Source organism: Nycticebus coucang, chromosome 15 (assembly GCF_027406575.1).
Source record: "Nycticebus coucang isolate mNycCou1 chromosome 15, mNycCou1.pri, whole genome shotgun sequence".
Classification (NCBI taxonomy): domain Eukaryota; kingdom Metazoa; phylum Chordata; class Mammalia; order Primates; family Lorisidae; genus Nycticebus; species Nycticebus coucang.
This window is the reverse complement of record NC_069794.1, coordinates 210400-233547: the sequence shown is the minus strand read 5'-3', so window position 1 is coordinate 233547 and position 23148 is coordinate 210400. Positions and strand designations below refer to the sequence as shown.

The 23148-nt window shown below is 51.7% G+C and overlaps 1 protein-coding gene and 1 pseudogene across 3 annotated transcripts in view; both read right to left on the bottom strand.

Annotated features, from left to right (window-relative positions):
• The window catches only part of RASA3 (RAS p21 protein activator 3), a 114162-nt gene extending 91481 nt beyond the window's left edge, over positions 1-22681 (bottom strand). The window contains exon 1 of one of the 3 annotated variants that reach the window (XM_053564135.1): positions 22521-22681. In XM_053564135.1, the coding sequence (XP_053420110.1) occupies positions 22521-22575 (55 nt within the window). In that variant the 5' untranslated portion in view covers positions 22576-22681. The remainder of the gene's footprint in view (positions 1-22520) is intronic. The other 2 variants (XM_053564133.1, XM_053564136.1) reach the window with 2 other exon arrangements.
• Positions 1986-3490, bottom strand: LOC128566995 (E3 ubiquitin-protein ligase RNF146-like; annotated as a pseudogene).
• Positions 22682-23148: the final 467 nt, after the last annotated feature.

The window sequence follows — 23148 nt, the reverse complement described above, 5'->3', positions numbered from 1 at the left end:
AGCTGGGCCCAGACATGCCACAGGCTGCAAAATCATCGGTCCCACCTCCAGGTATATAGTAGGCACGTAATCCCTAGCAAGAGAATTATAACCCTCATCCTTTTTAGGAGACTCTTGAGTGTATTTAAAACTTAAGAAGTCTTATTTTTAAAAACCTATTTTTCTCATTTTTTAAACATTCTTAAATACAAAGAGATACATAGTCACTATAGCGCTACCCTTTGGCAGGCATATGAAGGAAAAGTCAACCAACTTCTCCTCCTGCTAGGCATACCAGGGGCCCCAGTGAGAGTGACTCCGGCGCAGGCCCCTGGGTGCAGATGCTGCCAGGTCTTTCTAGGAATCACACACTGTTTAGGAGCAAACCTGTGTACAGAACGGTAACTCTGAGCTTTCTCACCACAACAGGGTCCTCCTGCATCTGGCCATTCTGACCCCCAGCTCTGCCTGCAGATGCACCTCAAGTCGTAGACAGCCATGTTTCCTGGAGGTGGCTCCACATGCGCCCTCGTCACCTGGCACTGACGAGGTTCAACAAGCCCAGGGCTTGCCTTGGGCCTCTCCAAGCGCCAGGACACTGGCCAATGCCCCTGTGCAAGCCAATCCCCTCCCTGCCCCCCACAACCCTCCTCACCCCCGCACTCAAGGTGCCCCAAGGTGTGGTCTCTTGGCTGTGAGCCTCCAGGCTTCCTGCTAACACAGCTGTACATCCCGCAGAGGTGTCCTTCCACTTTGCATTTGGCTCCTGCCAACACAGAAATTTATATTCTCACAGAGTCAAAACTGTTGTCTTTTCCTCTGCATCTTTTCAGCTCACTGTCTTCCTTAAGAAGTGTCCCCAGAAGTGTACAATATTCTCCAAGATGTTCCTGACAGGTCTTATTTTCTGAAATTGTAACCTCTAATCCATATGATATTTATATTTTATGTGGTGTGATTTAGGATTTAAGTTTTTCAAGATGGATAGGTAATTAAGCCCACTCCATGTATTAAATATGCCAGGCTTTACCTAATGAACTAAAATGCCATGTTTATCATAAACTACGCTCCCAAACATATTTTTTTGTTAAATTCTAGAATTTATTAAATTATAAACTTTGTAATCAAAAAGAAAAATGTGGATCAAAAGAAACCTCAAACTAGGGCGGCGCCTGTGGCTCAGTGAGTAGGGCGCCGGCCCCATATGCCAAGGGTGGCGGGTTCAAACCCAGCCCCGGCCAAACTGCAACCAAAAAATAGCCGGGCGTTGTGGCGGGCGCCTGTAGTCCCAGCTGCTCAGGAGGCTGAGGCAAGAGAATCGCCTAAGCCCAAGAGTTTGAGGTTGCTGTGAGCCGTGTGATGCCACAGCACTCTACCAAGGGCGGTACAGTGAGACTCTGTCTCTCCAAAAAAAAAAAAAAAAGAAACCTCAAACTATAAGAACTAGACAGCAAAGCCTATGAGAACACCATGAAGTGTGTTACAAAGATTCTGAATCATTTTATTAGTTGTTTTCTTTACATTTCCCCCATTTCAATAACTTTACTATAAAATAGTTAATATTCATCTATTTTAAATTCTCACATTAAGCTTCCTGCTCATAATGATAACAAACATCTCCTAAGTGCCAAATTTTAGTAATGGTTTTATACCAGTCCATGCAGAAAAATAAGACACAATTCAAGAGTCAAATGAGGACCATTAATGCACAGATAATACACACACATTGGCCAAAAGAAGTGAAGAAATTAACAGAAAACTATAAAGTAAACAGACCTCAAGAAAACTGGATTATTACTTATTGGCTCTCAACAATTAACACACGGGTTCCTTACATTAAATAAATTACTCTCAACAGAGACATGTTAGACATTTTAATTACAGGTCTATCCTTCCGATGTCCCTTCCCATCCCAATTGCCAAAATGCACTACTAGGATGACTATAATGTTATGTGGGCAGAAATTTACAGATAACCCTTTCAACCTTCAGCAGTGGAGCTGAAGACTAAACTTCAGTTACTGTGCACTGTCCATCAGGCCTTCTAGATCTGACACCGACGCTCACCGTTCCACCCCCAGCTACTGATCGATCTGATCCATCATGCACTGTCTGGTTTGCATTGGGAATCAGAAGTCTCTGCTGTGTCAGAGTGCTGTGCAACTACTGCAGTTACATCCTCACCATCACTGCTGGCATGTGACTCGGTCTCTTCAACGGAGGTGTCTGGTGCTGGTGCCCTTCCTGAAGATGGTGATTCGTGATCTTCTTCTCCTTCCCCTCTGTGACTCCTTTCAGCTATGTTGTCCCCGCTGAGTTGTAAATGAGCAAAAGTCTTCCAGAGAAGTGCTTGCATCAGGGGGTGGTGTTGCAGGACTTGTTAACTGCCCATCTACTGACGTCAGAGGCCTTACAGAGGACACTTGAGGCTAAACAGAAGCTCTGCTCTGTGCTAATAGACTGTCCACTCCATCAGCAGAGCTCTCTCTCTCTCGATAGGTTTAGCATTAGCATCACAGTCTAGCCTAAGTCCAGCTACTCCCTTCTTTGGTATATCTATTATATCTCGCTTAATCTTCCTGCGACATCCATGTTCACTTCTCCTATACTGAACCATATTTTCAAGATCAGCAACATATAGAAACCCAGCAATGAACATTTCAGTGTTCTTTTTACCTTTGGAAAAGGCACCTTCCAGCTCTCTACTAGTGCGTTCATCACACTGCCACCACTCATTTCTTCCTTCATAATAGCATGCATATTCACCATTTCCTCTACGTGCTGCTTTGAGTTCTTCTGGCGACAGCAAGGTTGGCTCGTCAAGAAAATTCTCAGGAATTTCTTGTCGACAAAGGGCACACCGCTTTCCAAGCCAGGAAGCTCCTTTTACACACAGCTAGAGAAAACATGCTTACAGGGCAGACTGACTGGGTGGACACATGTTTGCAGACAAATGGCACATTCAGGGACGGTTAGAGAAGGTGTGGCATTAGAACAGGATTTGTTTGGTTTCCTGTTCGTAGGAAGCATGTTTATTGAGTGATCAATTTCACCACAGCCAGCCATCATTTCTATTACAGATCACACACACCTGCACAGAAATAAAGCATCTTCTTCATCAGCAGCCAGCAAGCTTGCAGTATTTTCTCTTCCAATGCAGGTTCATTTTTATTGTTCTTTGGCCACAGTCATGGCCACTTCGCAGTCTTTTTCTCTTCGGCCCCAGAGCCTGCCCAAATATATTTTTATCTACTTCTATATCCTCTATATTTTTTGTCTATTGGGGACCCTAAGAATGCTCTCCTTGACACTTTAAAACAGTAAAAGATGCGATACACTTATTAACAATTTTATCACTTTTAGAATTTGCAAGTTGTACTATGTCCACACGCTGCTTTATATACAAAGCAGATCCTGAGTCCTGCATCTTCAGGATAATTCTTCTCCATGGTTAAGACTGGCCACCACAGGCTCAGTGCCTGTGGCTCAATCAATTAAGGCACCAGCCACATATACCGGGACTGGCAGGTTCGAATCCAGCCCAGGCCTGCCAAACAACGACGGCTGTAACCAAAAAATAGCCGGGCATTGTGGCAGGTGCCTGTCGTCCCAGCTACTTGGGAAGCTGAGGCAAGAGAATCGTTTAAGCCCAGGAGTTGAAGGTTGCTGTGAGCTGTGATGCCACAGCACTCTACACGGGGCGACAGCTTGAGGCTCTGCCTCAAAAAAAAAGACTGGCCACCACTGATAAACCAAAGTTAAAGTTTCACATTTATTTTTTATTTTATTGTAATTTAGAATTAAGTATCCACAGTATCCAGTGCACCTCTGGGGGCCCCCCCAAGCCCACTCCCTATGGGCAGCCCCTTCCACATCACATTTGAGCTGAGGCTCTTGTTCAGCTGTCCTCCGTGTTCTTAGAATTAAAATAAGTGGATTCACTCTTGACACAAGCACAGCTCCCAGAGGGGCAGTGCTCGACACCCCCCCCCCATCCCACTGCTCAGAACCACCCACTGATGGCCGAGGTTGGCAAGGGGACAGAGGGCAGAGGGTGGGGGGCGGGGCAAGTGGAGAAGGAGGCTCAGGCCCCGTCCACAAAGTGAGCACCAGGCCTAACCACATGTGTATGGACACAGTCAAACACCAGTCGGGACACCTAAAATACAGGAAAAAGGAGAAAATATGACACGTAAGCCTATGGTCCTAATGTCACCCCTGGTTCCCTACGTGTTTTCCAGAACCACCTGCATGCTGGTCATGGCAGTGGGAGTGACATCCTGGGCCCCACCATCCAGAAGATAATCCCTGGGTCTAACTTTCTCACGTAGTCACCTGCCTCTTAGCGGCTGCATCTCCTCTCGCTGACAGGCACCTGGGGTCCATCCCTGTGTTAAGAGGCCTGGGCTCTTTTCCCCAGCCCAGTCTGGGACTGACGTGTCCAACACAACCTGGACAGGCAGCTGAGCCTTCTCAGAGCATCCTTGGGCTCAGGGAGGCTCCACAAGATTTTACTACCCTGTTTCCCTGAAAATAAGACATCCTCCGAAAATAAGACCTACTTATAGGAAAGATAAGACGTCCCCTGAAAATAAGACCTAGTGCATCTTTGGGAGCACACCTTAAAATAAGACACTGTCTTGTTTTCGGGGAAACAGGGTAGAAGCAACTGTCCCACCCCACCTAAAGGGCACTCCCCACAGTCCAGCCAACGTAGGCCCAAGTCCTGGGAAGTTCAAAGCACCAGGATCAGAGGAAGCAGAAACAAGTGTCCTGCAGCAAGAAGCAGAAAATGTCAGAGTGTGTTGGTTGGGGGGGGGAGGGGCAGGGGTCTTTTCAAGGCAGAATTACAGCCCCAACCTCCAGCCGGCCTGGGCACTGACACTCCCAAGCCATTGCCTCAGTGTTCCAAGAATTAAAATAAACTGCAAGCAAAGAAAACCCCAGTCTTCACATAGCACAGCTCCAAGAGCCTGTCTCCTCACCTCAGTTTCCACACCAGTGAAGAAAGGATGGCCCTGCCTGACTTCCGGGGCTTCACGGGATACCCTGGTCCATCTGCAGCTGCTTAGCTCTGGCCAGCCCCGGGGTGGGGCCAAGACGCTCGGTCAGTGGCTTGGGCCTGCTCTCTCCTGCTCCCTCCATCCTCCCAACACTATTGTCACTCCGGATTGCTTTCATGGTGCCTGCCAAGTTAGTCTGCCAGGGTACAGCCTTACTTGAGGGGCTGGGGACACCACACAGAGACAGCCCCTCAACTTGTCATCCACAAGGAGCCCTTTTGAGTAACTCACAGACAGCCCAGGACCACCCTAACCTTTCCACAGAAGTCTGGTTCCACTGAATAAATCACAGCCAGCGCCCACTTTACCATGGAGAGGAATCCCAGAAGGACAGAACTGGCTGCAGTGTGGCCATCTAACTCCACAGGTAAAGGAGGCTGCAGGCTGCGTAGGCCCCAGGCCCTGGGATGTGAGACAGAGCCCGGTCTGGGTCACAGAGGACCTCTCGCTACCCCCTCTGGTGAGAGCCTTCAGCCTTCAGCCAGGTCAGAATCCCAGGATTGTGGAGGGCAGAGTTAGTTGCACTGTGGAGTCCTTAGGTCAGGGGACAGACTGTGGGGCCTGGGTCCCGGGCAGTGGGCCCAGGTTGTATGTTGGGTGGGGGCCAGGTCACATGACTGTGGTGGGGCTGGGGTCAGAGGTCAGGCAGTGGGCTGGCTTGACAAACAGGCCCTGCAAACCCTCAGCACTTCAGCCCTCCTATCATTTTCACAGGATCTGATGAAAGTGCTACATAAACAGCAGAGCCCAGGGAGGTCCAAGACTTTCTGTGGCTCACTCTGTCCTCCCGGGGCCTGCTCACAGCTGGCTCTTATCTCAAGTGCTAGTTTCAAAGCTCAATCCAACTAACATCAGTCACCTAGAATATGATCCAAACCAGGCCCTGTCAAGAATAAAGCAATCAGGCTGGGTGCAGAACCTCACACCTGTAATTTTAGCCCTCTGGGAGACCAAGGTGGAAGGATCACTTGCACTCAGGAGTTCAAGACCAGCCTAAGCAAGAGTCTGTCTCTACTAAATTAAAAAAAAAAATTTAGCTGAGTATGGTGGTGGGTGCCTGTAGTCCCAGCTACTCGGGAGGCTGAGACAAGAGAATCACTTGAGCCCAGGAGTCAGAGGTTGTTGTGAGCTATGACTCCACTGCACTCTACACAGGGTGAGAGAATGAGACTCTGTCTCAAAAAACAAATAAATAAACAAACAAAAAGAATAAAGCAATTAAACTCAACCACACACTGAGGCCTCCAGATGTCCCTGTTAAAACTCCCTCCAGACAGAGCCACTGTCAAAGCACAGGGCCAGCAACTATGGAGGAGAAAATGCCTGGGCTGGGCTCTAAACCACTGGAGGCCTGAGCAGCCTCCTTCCCACTGTGGCTGGCACAGGGCCGCGTGGCAAGGAGGGTGGTCTCACAGCACCAACCCCGGGGACAATGCCCAAGCTCTCTGGGGTGGACACCTCCTGAGGAACATGCTCTGTCTCCCACCCTCACCCTCAGAGCCATGCAGGACCCAGATACAGGCCACAAGAATCTCCCCCAGCCAAGGCAGTGGTAAGATGAAGAAGGAAATAACCAGAAAAAAGAGCCAACACAATGAGAAAGGGTCTGAGCAAAACATAAGGCATGGAAGTCGGGAGGGCAGTGTCCGGGCAGCAGGGTGGCCTGGGATCTGTAATCCCACTAGGGGGCCCCAGGCCAGCCCACACAGCTGTGGACCAGGAAGGGAGACCGAGGCGCTGAATAATCCCTGCATTGTGATGTCTCCCAGACAAACTTTAAATAATTTTAGAATTACCGAACGAATAATATTTAATGTGTGTGAAGATTATGTAAAATTTAAACCTGAGTGTCCAAAAGCAAGGCTTCGTGTCAGGCTTGGAGCAGCCTCCTCTCTGCATCCGCCTTCCTTACTCTGACCTCTTGGGCCTGCCAGACACCCACTCTCAGCGACTCCCAGGGTCCCACTTGAAGTTCAAGAGGCTGAGACCATGCGCCTCCTGGTGGACCTGGAGGAGCCTCTTGGTCAAGGAACACACCCATCTGGAGACTAACAAGCTGATGTCATGAACCCAGCTTGTTTGGGGAGGGAAAATCATCCTGAAAGATGTGCATCACTCCACTTGGGAAGCACAGCAGAGTGAGACTCTGACTCTGACCCTGACGCTCCAGCCTTGCAAATGTGCATAGGATGTCAGCTGACACGGTTGTCGTTCAGGGCTGCTCAAAGTAAAAAACTGAAACCGCAAAAGAGATGGTGCCACTGATGAGTCGGAGACCAAATTCTGACATGCCAACGGCTTTAGGGAGGCAATATCACTTCCCCACCCCAAAGAAGCCAACCTCAACCTCTCAGTGCCACAAATACTCAACTCTGGTTATGACCATTTTTCCCCCCCAAACCACCTCTAACTACATAAGCTATTGAAAAACCTCAAACATAATAACAGAGTATATAAAGCCCTATCTGTGGTCAGTGATTAGGGTTCCCCACTGTAGTCTGAGCAAATGCCATACTTCTGGGATTGCCAAGTCCCAGGCTTGACTGGGGTAATAGCATCGCTACAACTCCAAGTGGCATGAGTTTCATGTAAAATATCTTCTATCTATGCTATTAGGGAGGTCCAGATGCACCCACACCTTGACTGAAAAGGACAGCAGTGGGAATGTGAGGGGAGCAGAGTAACCCTCTAAGTAGCATGAATGTGACATGATCCCCTGGGGGGCCCACATGCCCCAGTCAGCCCCTGAGCCTGGGCATATCAGATCAATAGGGTGACAATAAATGAAGGTCAGGAGGACAAAGCTCCCCATCAGCCCACTGCCTAGGGGTCTCACCCAAAGACAGCAGCACAGTATGGGGTGCCAGGCCAGCCACACCACTGTCTGGCCATGAGGCCCAGAGCAGCTGAACCTGGTAGGGAAAGGATGGTCCCCAGGGGAGCAGAGCACAGCAGGCAGGACAAGCAAGTTGCACAGACAGCGACTCCGACAGTACAGCTGGTCACAGTGCCAGGCTCTTCAAGACCAGGGTTCTCGACCTTCAGCTGCAAACAGACCACCAGCCCCAGCCCAGATCCTGATTCTAACATCTGCACTTCCCAAGCTCCTGGGCATTGGAGATGCTATAGGTGGGGGCCCCACTCTGAGAGCCAGAGGTTAGGGATGGGCACATCGTCCTTTCTGTGCACTTGATATACCCAGGGCTCTCTCTCGGCACAGCAGTGGGCTCAGAAATAATCCACAGCAGAAAAGGGACTCTGCCGGCAGAGAGCAAATCCAGAGCCAGAAGAAGGCTGAGTGCATAGGGAAAGGACAGGGAGGGCCAGAGGGCAGGAGGAATGAAGATTGTCAGTGAGGCTTCGGGCAGCAGCAGCTGGCCAGGAGTTCAAGAGGGAGGCCTGACATGGCAGGATGCTTTCTTGACCTGGGCAGGGTCTAGGGCAGGGCAGGACTGTAATGAGGGCCACTCAGCCATAAGCCAAAGACCATGGCCAGAAACTGCAGATTGTCCCAATCATGTGTTTCTCGGACAGTGTCTCTGAACATTGGCCTTCACTTGGGCACAATGGCCTCCTTCCCAAGACAGCTCTCAGGCATAGGTATCTGCTTCCACAGGGATTCAAGGGACATCACAAGGTCCCTCCTGGACAGGCCCAGCACATAGGCATGTGCCCTAAGCCAGTAGCCTGGCACTACTGCTGCCCATGACTGGAGAGTATCTGACGATGGCTAAAAACAGATCTAAAATGAAATGCAGACCACTGCTACATCATCTGGAATAACCACCTGCTTCTGACAAACTTCTAAATAAGCAAGAAGCATGTTAATGAGAAAACCAGGTTGGAAGCGTGTTCCTTAGATTCCAAGACTATGAAATGGCTGGTGGCAGAGATTGGTCATGTTTTGGCTCCACAAACTATCATCTAGAACTTATGAGGGCCCAGGCAGACACCCTGCTTGGTGCTGGGGACCCCAATGAGTGAGGCATTCCTCGTCCTCAGCAAACCAAAACGTGATGTTAGAAAGCCAACCACAAATTTATCCATGGATCTTAAAATGAATTTCCTCCTGTCACGTGCTAACTTTCTATTCTGGGTTTCTGGGGTTTCCTTTATTAGACTTAAGCCCAAAACTATCTTGGAACAAACACTAGGATATCTCAGCCTCACACACATGGGGGTGAGGAGAAGGGGAAGCTCCAAGTACCAGAAGATGTTCCTAATGGTTCCTAGCTCTGACAGTCAAACTGACTTCCAGCACATAAAAATGAGCCATTCTCATGCTAAATGGTGCAAAGTGGGCCCAGACCCTCATTTTACCTTTGAATAAATAATATCTTTTTCTTGTCTGGCCTTTGAACTGTATAGGTTAAAATGCATTTAATTTCCTTGTAAAAGCATTGTGTTTTTCTTCATTCTTTCCCAGTCTCTGTTTGCTGTTACCCCTTAATAAAATGTGGGCAAGTCTTCATCGCAAACAGGCAGGTAGGCTGAATATCCTCCCTCAAAGATACGCAGGTGCCTATCTTCAGCCGGACCATCCCACGCACAAGGACCCAGAAGAGAAAGAGGGGCCTGGCAAGGGACCCCAAGCCTAGCCGGCCTTTGGACAGCCATGGGTCTCAAGGGAGAAAGCGGTTTCCTTGGGGAGGCCATGACCAAGGCACAGAGCTCAAACTCAATTGCTGGCAGCTGCAGCTTTCATTTACATTCAACCTCAAAATGCACACAGCCCAGTCTCCCTGTGGTCAGTCTTGGAAGTTAGCAAATGAGATAAAGCCAGCACCAAGGCAGCAGGTCAGAGCCACCCACACCCTCTGCCTAGACTAGGATGCGGCCAAGGGCTGGTCACAGCATCACCTCCTGCAGTTCACAAAATAGTCATTTGATTCGTTCTAACCCACTTCTTGTCATAAAAGACTTGAGACATAGAGACAGACCATGGAGCACCCCGGAGAAAAGGCTCAGTGCAGAACAAGGCACTGAATGATTCCATCGCCATCTAAAGTCCACACTGTCTAACTAACACACAGCCTGGTGGACCACAGTGAGAAGCATCTCCAATCTCCTGCTGCCTCCCAGCCCGAGTGAGAAGCAGCCCCCGACACCTTTCCAGTTTCCTGTAACTGTGTTGCCACAGGTGCACCTGTTAGTGTGAAAGTACAATGAAATGTAAGATTATTCTCCTTGGTTAATATTTTACTTTAAAGTCACAACTAGCTAGAAGAAGAAACCCAAATCCTCCCTGTGATTGGAATGTGTGCTCCTGGAGGTTGGTGATGTTCTGGGGTCCCTGTGCTACTGTGCTCCTAATGATCAAATGGAAACCTGGGTCCAAGGTGCTGGGGCTCGGGTCCTGACAAGCTCATCCCCCCAACCCACACTTTCTTGTGCAGATAAAGTCCAAGGAACTTGTACCTTCCCTTGGGGAATCTTCTCAGCTGGTCAGAGCCCTGAGCTTTCCCACAAAGTTGTGACCTCGAGCAGGTATAGGTGCTCACTAAGCCCCACCAGAGGGTTTTTGGCTTTCAGATTAGGAATGCTAAACTATGAAATATACTATCCCTAATTCTGAAAAAATCTTTAATTGGAAGCACTTCAGGTCCCAGGAATTTCAGATATAGGATACTCAGGTGAGCAGATGACCACTGCACAAACACTGAGTCATTCAAGTCATTACCCATCTTATCTAAGAGCTCTCACAATTGTCCTCACTGTATGACATTAAAACTAAGGCACGGCTCAGCGCCTGTGGCTCAAGCGGCTAGGGCGTCAGCCACATACACCTGAGCTGGCAGGTTCAAATCCAGCCTGGGCCCGCCAAACAACAATGATGGCTGCAACCAAAAAATAGCCGGGCGTTGTGGCGAGCACCTGTAGTCCCAGCTACTTGGGAGGCAGAGGCAGGAGAATCGCTTGAGCCCGGGAGCTGGAGGTTACTGTGAGCTGTGATGCCACAGCACTCTACCCAGGGCTACAGCTTGAGGCTCTGTCTCAAAAAAAAAAAAAAGACTAAGGCACAAGCCAGGCATAGAGGCACCTGTGGTCCCAGCCGCTTGGGAGGTTAAAGCAGGGGGCTGGCTTGAGCCCAGGAGTTCATGGCCACAGTGAGCTACGATCACACCTGTGAACACCGCTGCACTCCATCCAGCCTGGGCAATACAAGGAGAACTGGTCTCAACAAAAAGAACTGAGAGGTGAAGTAACCTGCCATAGGTCAACAGCTGTGAAGCTGCAGAGGCAGGATCCACACCAGATGGCCTGGTCCCATATGCCTGTCTCAGTTCCTGGGCTCTGGACATTCCTGCCCACATCCCAGATAGTGGGCAGCACCTGCTCAGTCTCTGTTACTGGAGGCCCCTCACTGGCAAATGTGCACAGAGCTCCAAGTGCCCACTGCCTCCTACTCTTGCTAACACCCTCCAAGATCACACAGGCACAGGGGGCAGTAGTCAAATATGACCTCAGTGTCCCCAAATCTCTTCTCTTCTCAAAATGCATCCTTCAGGAATGGCCTTACACAAGGACCTCAACCTCAGGACCATGGACAAGGGGCAGACAGTGACTACAGGATATAGACACCACCTGCCCCTACCAAACCAGGAGCAATGTCCCCTGGGGAGGCAAAGCTACCAGACAGGCTCCCTACTGGGACCAAAGGGTGTGATGAGCCACAGAACCACACCCTCTGCAAGGCTGTCCACTCCCAAAGAAGGGACAAGGTGTCCAGTAGCCAAGAAGCCGTGTGGGCCCCTCCCCCTCCTCCTGAGCACTGCTGAGCAAAGCCAGGAGCTAGGGGTGATAGCCACCCAATGGCTGTGGGTACTCAAAGGGGGCCTTTGGGGAAGGAGCAAGCCTTCCACAGCCCTGTCTGCCCATCTTCCCTTCTCACTGGCACATGGCCAGGGGCCTGGCTTTCCTTTCTTTCTCACTTACCACACAAGGAGACCCTAGAGACCACACAGGAACCAAGAGGAGGAAAGATTGGAGCACAGGAGCACTGACCCAGCCCTGTGTTCCCTCCAGCTCTCAACACCCTGGAGGTCACAGTAACCCAGTCATGTGTCCTCCCAGTTCCCAATACCCTCAAGGTCAGCAGTGGCCTAGCCCTGCACACCCATACCTTCCCAAAGGACCTGAAAATCCCCCCTTTTATTCTCATAAACACGTGACCATGTAATGAGTGTGTCCTATCTTTCCTTTCTTTAGTCAGTGAATCTTGGAAGGCAAGGCCTAGGTTTTTCTTATATCCTGCAACAATCAGTCCATGATTCCCAAGGCCCATGGATCCATCTGATGGTGGCACCCACTGACACAGAACAAGCCAGGTGGGCAAACTCAGAACCCAGCTGCTGGCAAGTGGGAATCAGACCCACTTGCTGAGTGCACTCAGGAGAGGAAGCTTGAAAAATAACTTTACTTGAATAAATTAATGCAGGGTATTTGTGATTAAAACATCAAGTACAACTGAAAGTTCTTGTCATTGCCTTTTTGGCGTGTGACCTTGAAGGTTATCTGTGGCATCCTGTCCTCCGTGTTTTATCCCATCCTAATGCTACCCTCAAACCCTAACAGACACAGTCAAGAATGCCCAGACAACATATTTACAAGCTTCACAGTATTTCCCAGATTAGATATACACAAAAATTTCCCATGCTGCCCCCACTTTTGTGCCATGATGACACTAAATCTGGGCCAGCTTCAGAGAGCAACAACAGCCATGGAGACCAGCCCAGCCTGGAAGAGCCATTAGCCAGACCCCATCACCTGCCTGCTGTGGGCTGGCAGCAGATTGCACTTCTTCTTTTTTTTTTTTTTTTCTGTTTTTGAGACAGAGCCTCAAGCTATAGCCCTGGATAGAGTGCCATGGCATCACAGCTCATAGAAACCTCAAACTCCTGGGCTCAAGCAATTCTCCTGCCTCTGCCTCCCAAGTAGCTGGGACTACAGGTGCCTGCCACTACGCCCGGCTATTTTTTGGTTGCAGCCATCACTGTTGTTTGGCGGGCCTGGGCTGGATTTGAACATGCCAACTCAGGTGTATGTGGCTGGGGCCTTAGCCGCTTGAGCCACAGGCGCCAAGCCAGGAGATCTCACTTCTAAAACACCAGCGTTCAACTGTCCACAAGACTGGCTGGTTCCAGTGCAGCCATGGACAGGGTAGTCGGCTGGGTGGGTAGGATGCTGAGCTGTCACCATGACAATGAATGATTTGAGAGAGGACATCAAAGCATGTTTGTTTGGGGACAAGGGCACTTTGTCCCCTCTTCCCAGGGTTTCTGGGGCCCAAGAAGGGGACAAGGAAGGCAAAAAGGCTTCCCAAAGAAAACACAGAAGCATACTTAATACAACAAAATACATTTTAAAATAAAGGTATCTAGCTGAGATAGTGAAAAGTGGGTTTTCTTTCCACATGGCCTTTTTTCCACTTAGGACACTCACAAACAAATTCTTGGTCCCAGTGCTGAGGGCTCTTTCTCTGAACAGTGAGCACTGGGCCAAGCAGGGCAGGAAATGATGAACAGAGAAAGGAATGCTCCGCCAAACACATGGCCAGCTGCGGATTGCAGGAAGACACACCAAGGTCTTTACAACGTCACCTCCCGTGATGCCTTGAGGGAGTCACTGCAGAGCTGCCAGTGATAAGAGGACAACAAGAAGGTCCCAGTCCCAGCAACAGAGCATTCATGTCATTGTTTGCAGAGCCCTGCATGGAACCCCCCAACCAAGCCTGCCACAAAGGTGACAGTGGGGACTCTCCACCACTAGCACCTGCAAGACAGGGCCGAGGTGCTTTCTCATATGTCACAGTGTTTGCCCGTAGTTTTCTCTCCATATAGATCTGAGAGGATTTGAGTTTGTCCCTAGAGTAATGCCTTTCGCCTGAATTCCAGTATATTTTCCCAAGTGGCACAGTCAGGGCTGGTCTCGGGCTCCCCAGCGGGTCAGAGATGGGGGCTCCCAACACCTGAGAGAGCAGGTTGGAAGCAAATGTGAGGGAAGCTGTCAGAAAAAACAAATCCAGGTCAGCGTAGTGGCTCAAGCCTGTAACCCCAGCACTCTGGGCGGCCACGTCAGGGGGATCCCTAGAGCTGAGGGGATCTTGGACACAGCACAGAGCCCCAGGTCAGCCTGTCAGCCCTGCATCTGTCCAGCCTTAGCCTGTCCAGCAGAGAAAACAGGAGTTAGAACTGCTTGAGAAACAACAATTTTTGAACTCCATGCCTCTTACTCAGCTTGGACTGGCCCATCTCTGCTGCCATGAACCCTGAATAAAGAGAAGGTCAGTGGGAGCCAGCAGTGAGTCTCCCTCACACCACCATCCCAGGTGATACTGCATGTGCTGAGTCGCGCATCTCTGCCCCACCAGTGGCCCCAGGGCTGAGCATGTGCACGTGTATCTATGTGCACACTGTGTCATGAGAGCAGACCTGTGGGACAGTGAAGGTGACAGACATTCTCCCTCAACCTGAAGCCTGCCCTGTAAGTCTCAGACAGGCTGCCCCCTGTAGTCTGAGTTTTCATGTGGACATTATAGTAAATTCAACACCCCAAATTGTTTACAGCTGTGAATGTTATTATTGCAATTAGGATGCACAGAGACCAGAGACACCCAGGACCAGCTGCTCTTTGGGCTTCCCGGAAGGACCCTTCCTATAGGTAAGTGGCCAAGGGGCAGGTGGGGCCCAGAGGCCCAGCAATTACCCCTGAACCTAGAAAATCCTAGCCCACCCCCCTGGGCCCACCATGAACCCTATGACCTCAACAGAGATCCTGGACTATCCTAGAGGTCCAATTGGAGGTGAGGGGCAAGCATCCTTCCCAAGCTCAGGGCTTAGCTGCACCCAGGCTGGCAGGGCTGCCTGAAGAGGCCAAGCTAGCCAGCTACCGCCCTACAGGATCTGGAATTCCCCGGCAGAGCCTCATCCCAAAGGCCCTGGGAAAACCAGCCCTGCAGAGCATCCCAGCCCAGACTTCTGAATGAAAGCCCAGCCTGGCAGGTCTCCAGGCTACAAGCAGATGATTTCCTGGAACTGGCTGCCTCTCTGGGTCTCTAAAAGGCTGCACCCAGTTTGACCCTGCCATATGAACCCCAACTTAGTCAGGCCCAAATAAGGCAAGTGCCCAGGGGCTGGGGTGCTTATGGCTGAATTCCCCAAATCCCAAGTTGAGCAGCCTGCCCCCACCCAGGGGGTGCCCTGCCTCAGGCAGTGCCAGGACTACCACTGGCACTAAATGGGGAAACCTTCAAGTGCAGAAACCAGAGGGCCTCAGCAGAGGCACCAGTGGGAATCCAGAGCTGCCGGCCCACAGGCTGCCCACAACCATCTGGATGCTGCTCAGGTGCTCTTTGGCAGGTGGCCTGAGCCGAATCCTGGCCCACCCCACTGGGCACACCATGAGCCATCATTCCACTGCTGTCATGAAGAAGGACCACTGGTTAATGCAACACTCCTGTCGCCTTGCTGGACAAACCGAAAGGCTGCGTTAAAGGAAAGTGAAGAAGGACAGGGCCTCTGGAGGGAGCCAGCTTGAGGAAATGGCTTGATAACACACCCAAAAGAGGCCATTCCTCGCTCACAAGAGCACCCCAGCCTCACTAAAGACAAGTTCACTACAGTGCAACTGTAGTGCTCACAGCAACAGGGAGCCAGGGTCCCCACGCTCCGATGCCAGCATCCCTAAGACTCTCTTGCTATAGGTGTGATTGCAAAAGTCACTTTGCTCCTGGGAGCCCCACAGGAGGGGCTGTTGAAAACATTTGGCCAGGCATGGTGGCTCACACCAGTAATCCTGGCTAACACAGATGAGAGGCCCCACTCACTCCCAGGAGTGGAGGCTGCAGTGAGCTGTGGCCGCAGCCCTGTGCTGTGCACAGTCATGACCAGTGCTGATGGGACTGCACTCTCCAAAGAACCACCTGCTGCCTTACTCGGCTCATTCACAGGCTCCCTGAGCAGTGATTGATTCTTGGGGAAGGAGAATGTGGAGGATGTACATAAAACAAAGCAAACTTCCAGAAGTGGGTTTAGAAGCAAAAAGAGAAGGAAAAAAGCAAAACAAAGAAAAGGTAAAGAGAAGATTTGGGGGCATGTGTAACTGCCTTCCCCTAAGTGAGAGGCTCACCTGTGTATGAGGTTACTCTGTGAGCCTCACAACACAGAAGAAAGAGCAACCATGGAACCCAACACAGAGCCAGAAGCCTGTTCCCACTCAATGCAGATACCACACGTGGGTCAGAGTCACATTTCAGCGTACAGTATCTCCAAGTCCAAACCAGATTTTAGAGAAAGACACAACAATAATGGCACCTTAAACCTTGTTAACTTTCCCAAAGAATCCTCCTTTCCTGGGAATCCCAGCAGCACCAGGGCAGTCCAGGGAGGTCTTGGTGGCTATTAAATTGGGGTCCTGGGGGGGCGGAGGGCAACATAACCAGAGGGCACCTGTCTTGGTGGCCTCAGGGGGCATGTGTAACTGCCTTACTGGGGCTCGGTCAACCACTGGCCACAGGTGCTACTGCAGCAGGCGTTCCTGAGCATTGTCCTTGCCCACTGGTCAAAGTGAAAGGTCCTGGCTGCATTGAACGCCCCTCCCTCTCTGCAGCACAGACCCCAACCCTTACAGGTGGCTGCAGAAGCGGTGAGGTCCACCCCAGGCCACACCTTTGCCCCTGACCTCTCACCTCGCACCCTCTAGATGCCACCAGCACCTGCAGACAGGCATTCAAGTCCCCACATGGCCCTAGAGTCCCCCTCCTGCCCACCTAGAGCCCAAAGGCCGTCCACACACCTCCCACTCTGGCCACATTATCTGCGCTAGCCTCTGAGGGGATCCCCTATCTGCTAGAAACCCCACCCTCACTTCAGGGACAGCTCAAAGCCCCCCTTCAAGACAGCCTGTGTGGGCTCTTTCCACCCTCAACATCGGCCACTTATGAAAGCACACATCCTTTTCTGTTTATGTAGCTGCTTAAGTAAAAGTCTAATTTGTTACATGAGAAACAGAATGATAGTTTAAGATTACGCTAGAAAAGACACTTCCTATCTAGAGATCTGAGCAGCCACAGTTCTTCTGCTCACTGGTAATCTCGTTCATCTCCGCAGAAGAGGTTCTTACTTCCACTAGGACCAATGGAGACACCAGGGGAGTTAGGAGCTCATCTAAAACCAAGAATCACCAAGAAACATAGCCAGCACGCACTCTCAGAGCTCAGGCCTACACCCCCTCCAGACAGGCCTACACCCCCTCTAAGGCTGCCCAGCTACCCTCAAATCCAGTTGCCTCTTGTGAAATTCACTCCTCATGCTTCATAACTGCAACTGTAGTAGCTGCAGGTGGGCTGCTCCCAGTGGACTAATCCCAGCCACAGGTTCACCTCATTTCCAAACTCATACATGTCCATGTTTAAAGCACCATGGTCAACTCCTTGAGGAAGAAGTGGTTAATTCAGTGTGTTTATGTATGTTCTCATTAGCTTCAAGTGCCTCATGAGCCCCACAGGAGCAAATCAAAATGTTTCCTACCAACGCTGGATTCCACGCAAGTGTAGCTGTCCCAGGTGGCCCTGTACTGCCCTCAGGCCCACATGTGGCCTGAGGCCTTAATGTGCCCAGGGGCTGCACAGCCACCCATCTGCTCACAGGGGTCCTCTCTGCACCCCAAGACCACATCTCCCCTAGTCCTCTTGCCCTGAATTCTATCTCAGCACATCCAGGCCGGTGTTGCGTGTCTGGGATCCCCCGACTGATGTCCACTACCACTGGCAGTCCCTTCCTTCCCTCTGGACACTGATTGTCTCTGGTCCCTGAAGTCACAAGTCTCTCTCTTTTCTACTTTCCACAATCTGCCACCCTCCCCAGTCAAGTCCAAGATCACAGAGAAAGGAAAGAGCCATTTAAACTAGTGGGATTAAGGGGTGAGGAGAACAGGACACAGCTTCACACGTGGGCTCAGATCCCAGTGTGGCTCCCACAGGCTGGGCCATTCTGGGCAGGCTACATCACTCAACGTGAATGTCACAGAGTTGGGAAAACATAAAGCAAAATAAGGCAATACATGAAAACTTCCTATATAAGATCAACACCCACATACACACCCAGCAAACCCACTGCTGATCCCCAAGTGCAAGCAACCATGCACATTCACCCTTACAAGTTAAAAATAGCACAGGCCACTTAGCTGAGTTCAGTTAAGAGAATATCCAAGTTCTCTTAACCAGGAGGATCTGGGGCCATATGATGCCAGACAGGCAGGAAAATGTACAGTGCTGCTGGCTTCATGTCCTCATGTCCACAAAGTGCTTCTCTTGTTTCAGATCGGCCTTAGTCCAGTGAAGATCCTCCCACAGTAAATATTCCAACTTGTTACCCAGGTGCTAGGCACACTGAAGGCCAGCACCTGATCTGACTGTGAAGACCCCGAGATAGCACACTCTTGCTGCTGCCATATCCCACCTGGCCGAATGGCCAAGGAGCGCAATCCAGAAATGCCTCCACATACCCCATTCTGCAACCCTCCCATCTCCTCCTGGAGAGCTCAAGGCTGGAGCCTGCCCAGGTCTGCAGTCCCCCAGGGCTCTACAAAGGCTGTCAGCTCTGAGGTACCACATTCGACCCAGATTGCCACAGGTCCTTCCTTGTGGACAAGTTCTGGCCTTACAACAAAGGAACATGAAAGCCTCTTGAAATGGCCAGGGCAGGGTGGCACCTGTGGCTCAGAGGAGTAGGCGCCAGCCCCATATGCCGGAGGTGGTGGGTTCAAACCCAGCTCCGGCCAAAAACTACAAAAAAAAAAAGAAATGGCCAGGGCAGAGATCGAGAATGGAGGCAGCTGTGGGAAGGGCAGTGGAGGGGGAGGCAGAGCCTGTCCCTACCCCTGCAGGCCTGCCCATTGCCCCCACCTGGATGGCAAAACAAGCAGTCTTGTACAAGCATTCCAGAGGACTTTTCTCAACCTAGAACGCGAGGCTGAAATTTTTTTAGAAGTTTTTAATAGATTAAGAGAAATATCTTTGTGTATGAAACACATTTATCAAGATAAGATCACTCTTTGAAAACAAGTAGTGAATATTGCAGGAAGAGACTGCAGACACACCACAAGGCCTCAAGCTGGCGATGGAGGGCTCCTGCCTGGCCTGACTCATGCAGTCAGAACAGCTACTTCCTCAAAGTGGGGATCTCACAGGAAACCTGTGCTCAGTCACACTTGGCGCACTAAGACACAGCTGTAAAAAATAATATTGTTACCAAAAATACACAAAGTTGAAATTGTTTAAGTGTAAGGAAGAACAAATCTAAAATAACCCCGCAAAATTTAAATGCAGAAAGTAGTAGATGCTTCAAGACAAGGACTCAAAATAGGTATGATAAAAATACCTTACTTTTATTTGGCTCTTCTATATTATCTCATTTGCAAAGGTAGAAGGAAAAAGAAAGAGGGAGGGGTAAAAGGAAGAGCTTCTTCCCATTTATTCCAACTTCAGCCTCTGAATGAATTAAGACCAAGCACCATTATACGTCCCAGAACTATTTAAGAATTAAAAAGGCCAACATTGGCCTCGCGAGGCGGCTTGCCTGTAATCCCAACATTTGGAAGGCCACGGTGAGTGGACTGTCTGAGCTCACAGGTTCAAGATCAGCCTGAGGCAGAGAGAGATCTCATCTCTAAAAAATAGCTGGGTGTTATGGCCTCCTGTAGTCCCAGCTACTTGGGAGGCTGAGGCAAGAGAATCACTTGGAGTTTGAGGTTGCTGTGAGCTGCCGCCACAGCACTCTATCAAGGGTGACAAAGTGAGACTGTCTCAAAAAAAAGGCCAACACCCCCCTCACATCTTAAAAAAAAAGCTCGCATCCCCCCCAAAAGTCTTCGGCCTTTCTTTCTTAATAACAGTAGCATATTGCTTATGGTATAACTTTAGGGACGATTTTTCTTTTCCTGGGAGTGAGGGGGTAGGCATTAACTTAAGTCTGGTACTGTCTTATAAGCTCCTGCAGGACACAGCAGACAATAATTGCCTGCCTTTTGCCAAGGGAAAATTGAGGTTATGAAGGGGAGACACCAGCTTGGGGTCACCCAGCAAGTCACCAGCAGACTAGGGCATGAAGCACAGAGCCTAGAGATCAGAGCCTGAGGTGAAGGAACGGGAAAGCACACTGTGTGCAGTGTCTGATTAACACATATCTGCCCAGGTCAATGATAGCTATACGATCTTGTCTGTGCCTCCAGGGCCCAAATGAGCCCCCAGCACTCAGCACTCCACCACCTTGCCCTGGACCATCCTCCACTTCCGGTTCTCCTGACAGACTTTCCCTCAGGGCCCCAAAGTATAAGGACCATGGAAAACAGTTAAGAGAGACTAAGCCCCAAATCTGTTCACCCACAGATCACCTCTGGGATCTTCAGCTCAAACCATTCTCTGTTCAAACGAGAGAAGGTGTCCAGCCAAGCTCCCCTACACCCAGCTACAGCAGGGAGGGGCACACCTGCAGCAAATCCTGCATGGAACACCCTTGGAGGAGAGACAGAAACGGGGGCCTCCAGAGCCAGAGCCACACCCCAGGAGTCGTGCAGCTGGTACATGGGCTATTAACCTGTCCTCACTGCTACTGCTCCTCAGCATGAGGGGAAGAGAGGTCAAGGCTCAGATAATACCCAGTCCCCATGCTAGATTAGAGGTCTAAGCTTCTCTGAGCCGGTCCTTCTCGCTGATTAAAGTGGAACACAGAGGGAGGGGAAGAAACCGTGGGATCAAGCAGCTTCTTCAGCCTCCTCCCTGCCAGCCAGCCTCTGCAGGGTGTGTGGGCATTTGGACCCTCCCACAGACGCCAGGTGTCAGACTGGGTTCCCAGAAAGGCCAGTGACACCTGCTCTCTTGGACATTTAGGGTCCCCCCTCACCTCCATCCTACTTCAGGTGCTGCTGGGAAGGAAATGACCCTTCAATTCAGGGCTGGCTGTGCCCCAGAAGCAGAGAGCCTCAGACCCACTGCCACCTGCCACCATGGCAACACCCAAGCCACAGTCCCCTGTGTTTCCTCACACTTCACTGGACTCATTCACTAAGCCAAGAGAAGTTGAAGTAAATGCAGCAAGATGACCCCAGAGAGACAGTGCACCAGAAACGTCAGGTAGAGCATGCAGGGGCATTCCTGATACAAAAGTGACATCAGATTTCAGCCACATAAACAAGAGAAGCGCCTCCCCTGCCAACTACTCAGAGCTGAAGTGCTGCCACATCCCATCTGCAGTGCTCTGAGCCAAATATCAAAACAGTGTCTCAGCTATGATCTGTAAACCAAAATAAAGCCAGCAGGAAACAATGCGCAGATTTGGGGTCTCTGGAATTCCTCAGACAGCATCCAATATCATCAACAACTGACTCTCCCTCAGTGACTGGAGCCTGGCTCTGTTCCTGGAAGCCTTATGCACATGGGAACACATCAGGATGTGGGGAGCAGGGCAGTAGGGAGTAGGGCCAGGGATAGGGACACTCTAGGCCTGACAGCACCAACCCTGCTCTCCCCCAGCACATTTAGTGCACCAACTTTTAACAGTCACTCCAGCAACAGACCCTGTTTGGAGGAGAGCAGGGAGGACTCGCCCATCACTCTCCCAGGATGAAAACACCAGGGAAAAGCATAACCCTCCAGATAAAACGCCAAGTCCATCCAAACCCAGCGTCCCTTTCTGGGAGCCTCCCCCAGCCGCTTTCAGGGCCCGCACTTCCTCTCCCTCCCCAGCCCGGCAGCCCGGACTAGACTCTGCAGGTCAGTTCTCAATGGAAGAGGGTTGAGGGGACAGCTCAGCGGCTCCCGCCCCGCAGGGGCCTTCATCCAGCGCGCCCATCCCCGCACACGCAGACACACGCACACACACGCACACGCGGACTCTCGTGTGCGCGCATCCACCCACACAGAAGCGCGCGCACACGCACCAGACAGTGGCTAGTCGGGGATAGATGTGGACCCGCTTCCCAGAAAGGAAGTTTCTGGGCGCCGTGGCGGAGGAGAGGTGCGGAGATCTCAATTCTGTGGATCTGACACCTCAAGTGCAAGCGCCCAAGCAGAAAGACGCGCGCGCACTCCCGCAACACGCGGGAGCACACACTCCTGCACGCACACTCACGCGCACGGACCCACGGGCACACACCGGCGCGCGCGGCGCACACTCACACAGACGCCTCCTCAGTGCCGGGGATCCCACCTCCCCGCGCGCCTCCAGGGAGCATGGTCGGCGGTAGTCGCCTGGTCCTGCTCCGCCCAGCCGGCCGCCGCGGGAGGCGGGAGGCGGAGAGGTGGCGAGCGGACCGCACCGCCAGCCCAGCCCGCTGTCTGGTCAACGCGCATCACCCGCAGGGCGCCTCTGCCGCATTCCCCCCAGCGGGGGCCGAGAGGGAGGGGGGGTGCTAGGGAGCGCGGCTGGGGGGGGTCCCAGCCGGCAAGACCCCCGCCCATGTCAGCTGCCCGGCGGGCACTCACCGATCTTGATCTTCACGCTCTGGAACACCCGCAACCCCTCCTCCTCCACCGCCATGCTGCGCGTCCACAGGAGCCGCCCAGCCTCGCCCCGAAGCGCGCGCCGAGCGGGCAGCGCGGGCCGAGCTGGCAGCAGCCGGGAGAGCCGCCGTTGTCCGCACCCCGCGGCTCCGCCTGCATCGCCACGCGCCCACCCATTGGCCGAGCGCTGGGGCGGAATATGGGGGCTCCGCCCACAGCCTGGCCCAGCTCCCCATTGGCCGAGACTCGGAGGGGCGGGCTCAGTCTCCGAGGCTGTACTTACTGGAGGGGCTGTACTTACTGGAGGGGCAGTCCGGCGAGGTTTTGCTCTACCGGACCCGGGTGGGCTTGAGCCTGGGGCACTGAAGGAGGTGCACGGGAGTATCGGGCATTGAAGGAGGAGAACCGGGGGGTCGGGCACTGAAGGGAGTGAACTGCGGGGTCGGACAGTGAACGAGGAGGACCAGGGGGTCGAGCAATGAAGGGCATCCCCTGCGGGCAGGGGTGGGGGGTCGGGCACGGAACTGGATGCACCAGGGATCCGGGCACTGTGGAGGAGGGGTGGGCAGGCACCCCAGTCGGGCGCAGGAACGGGGGAGGCTGGGGTCAG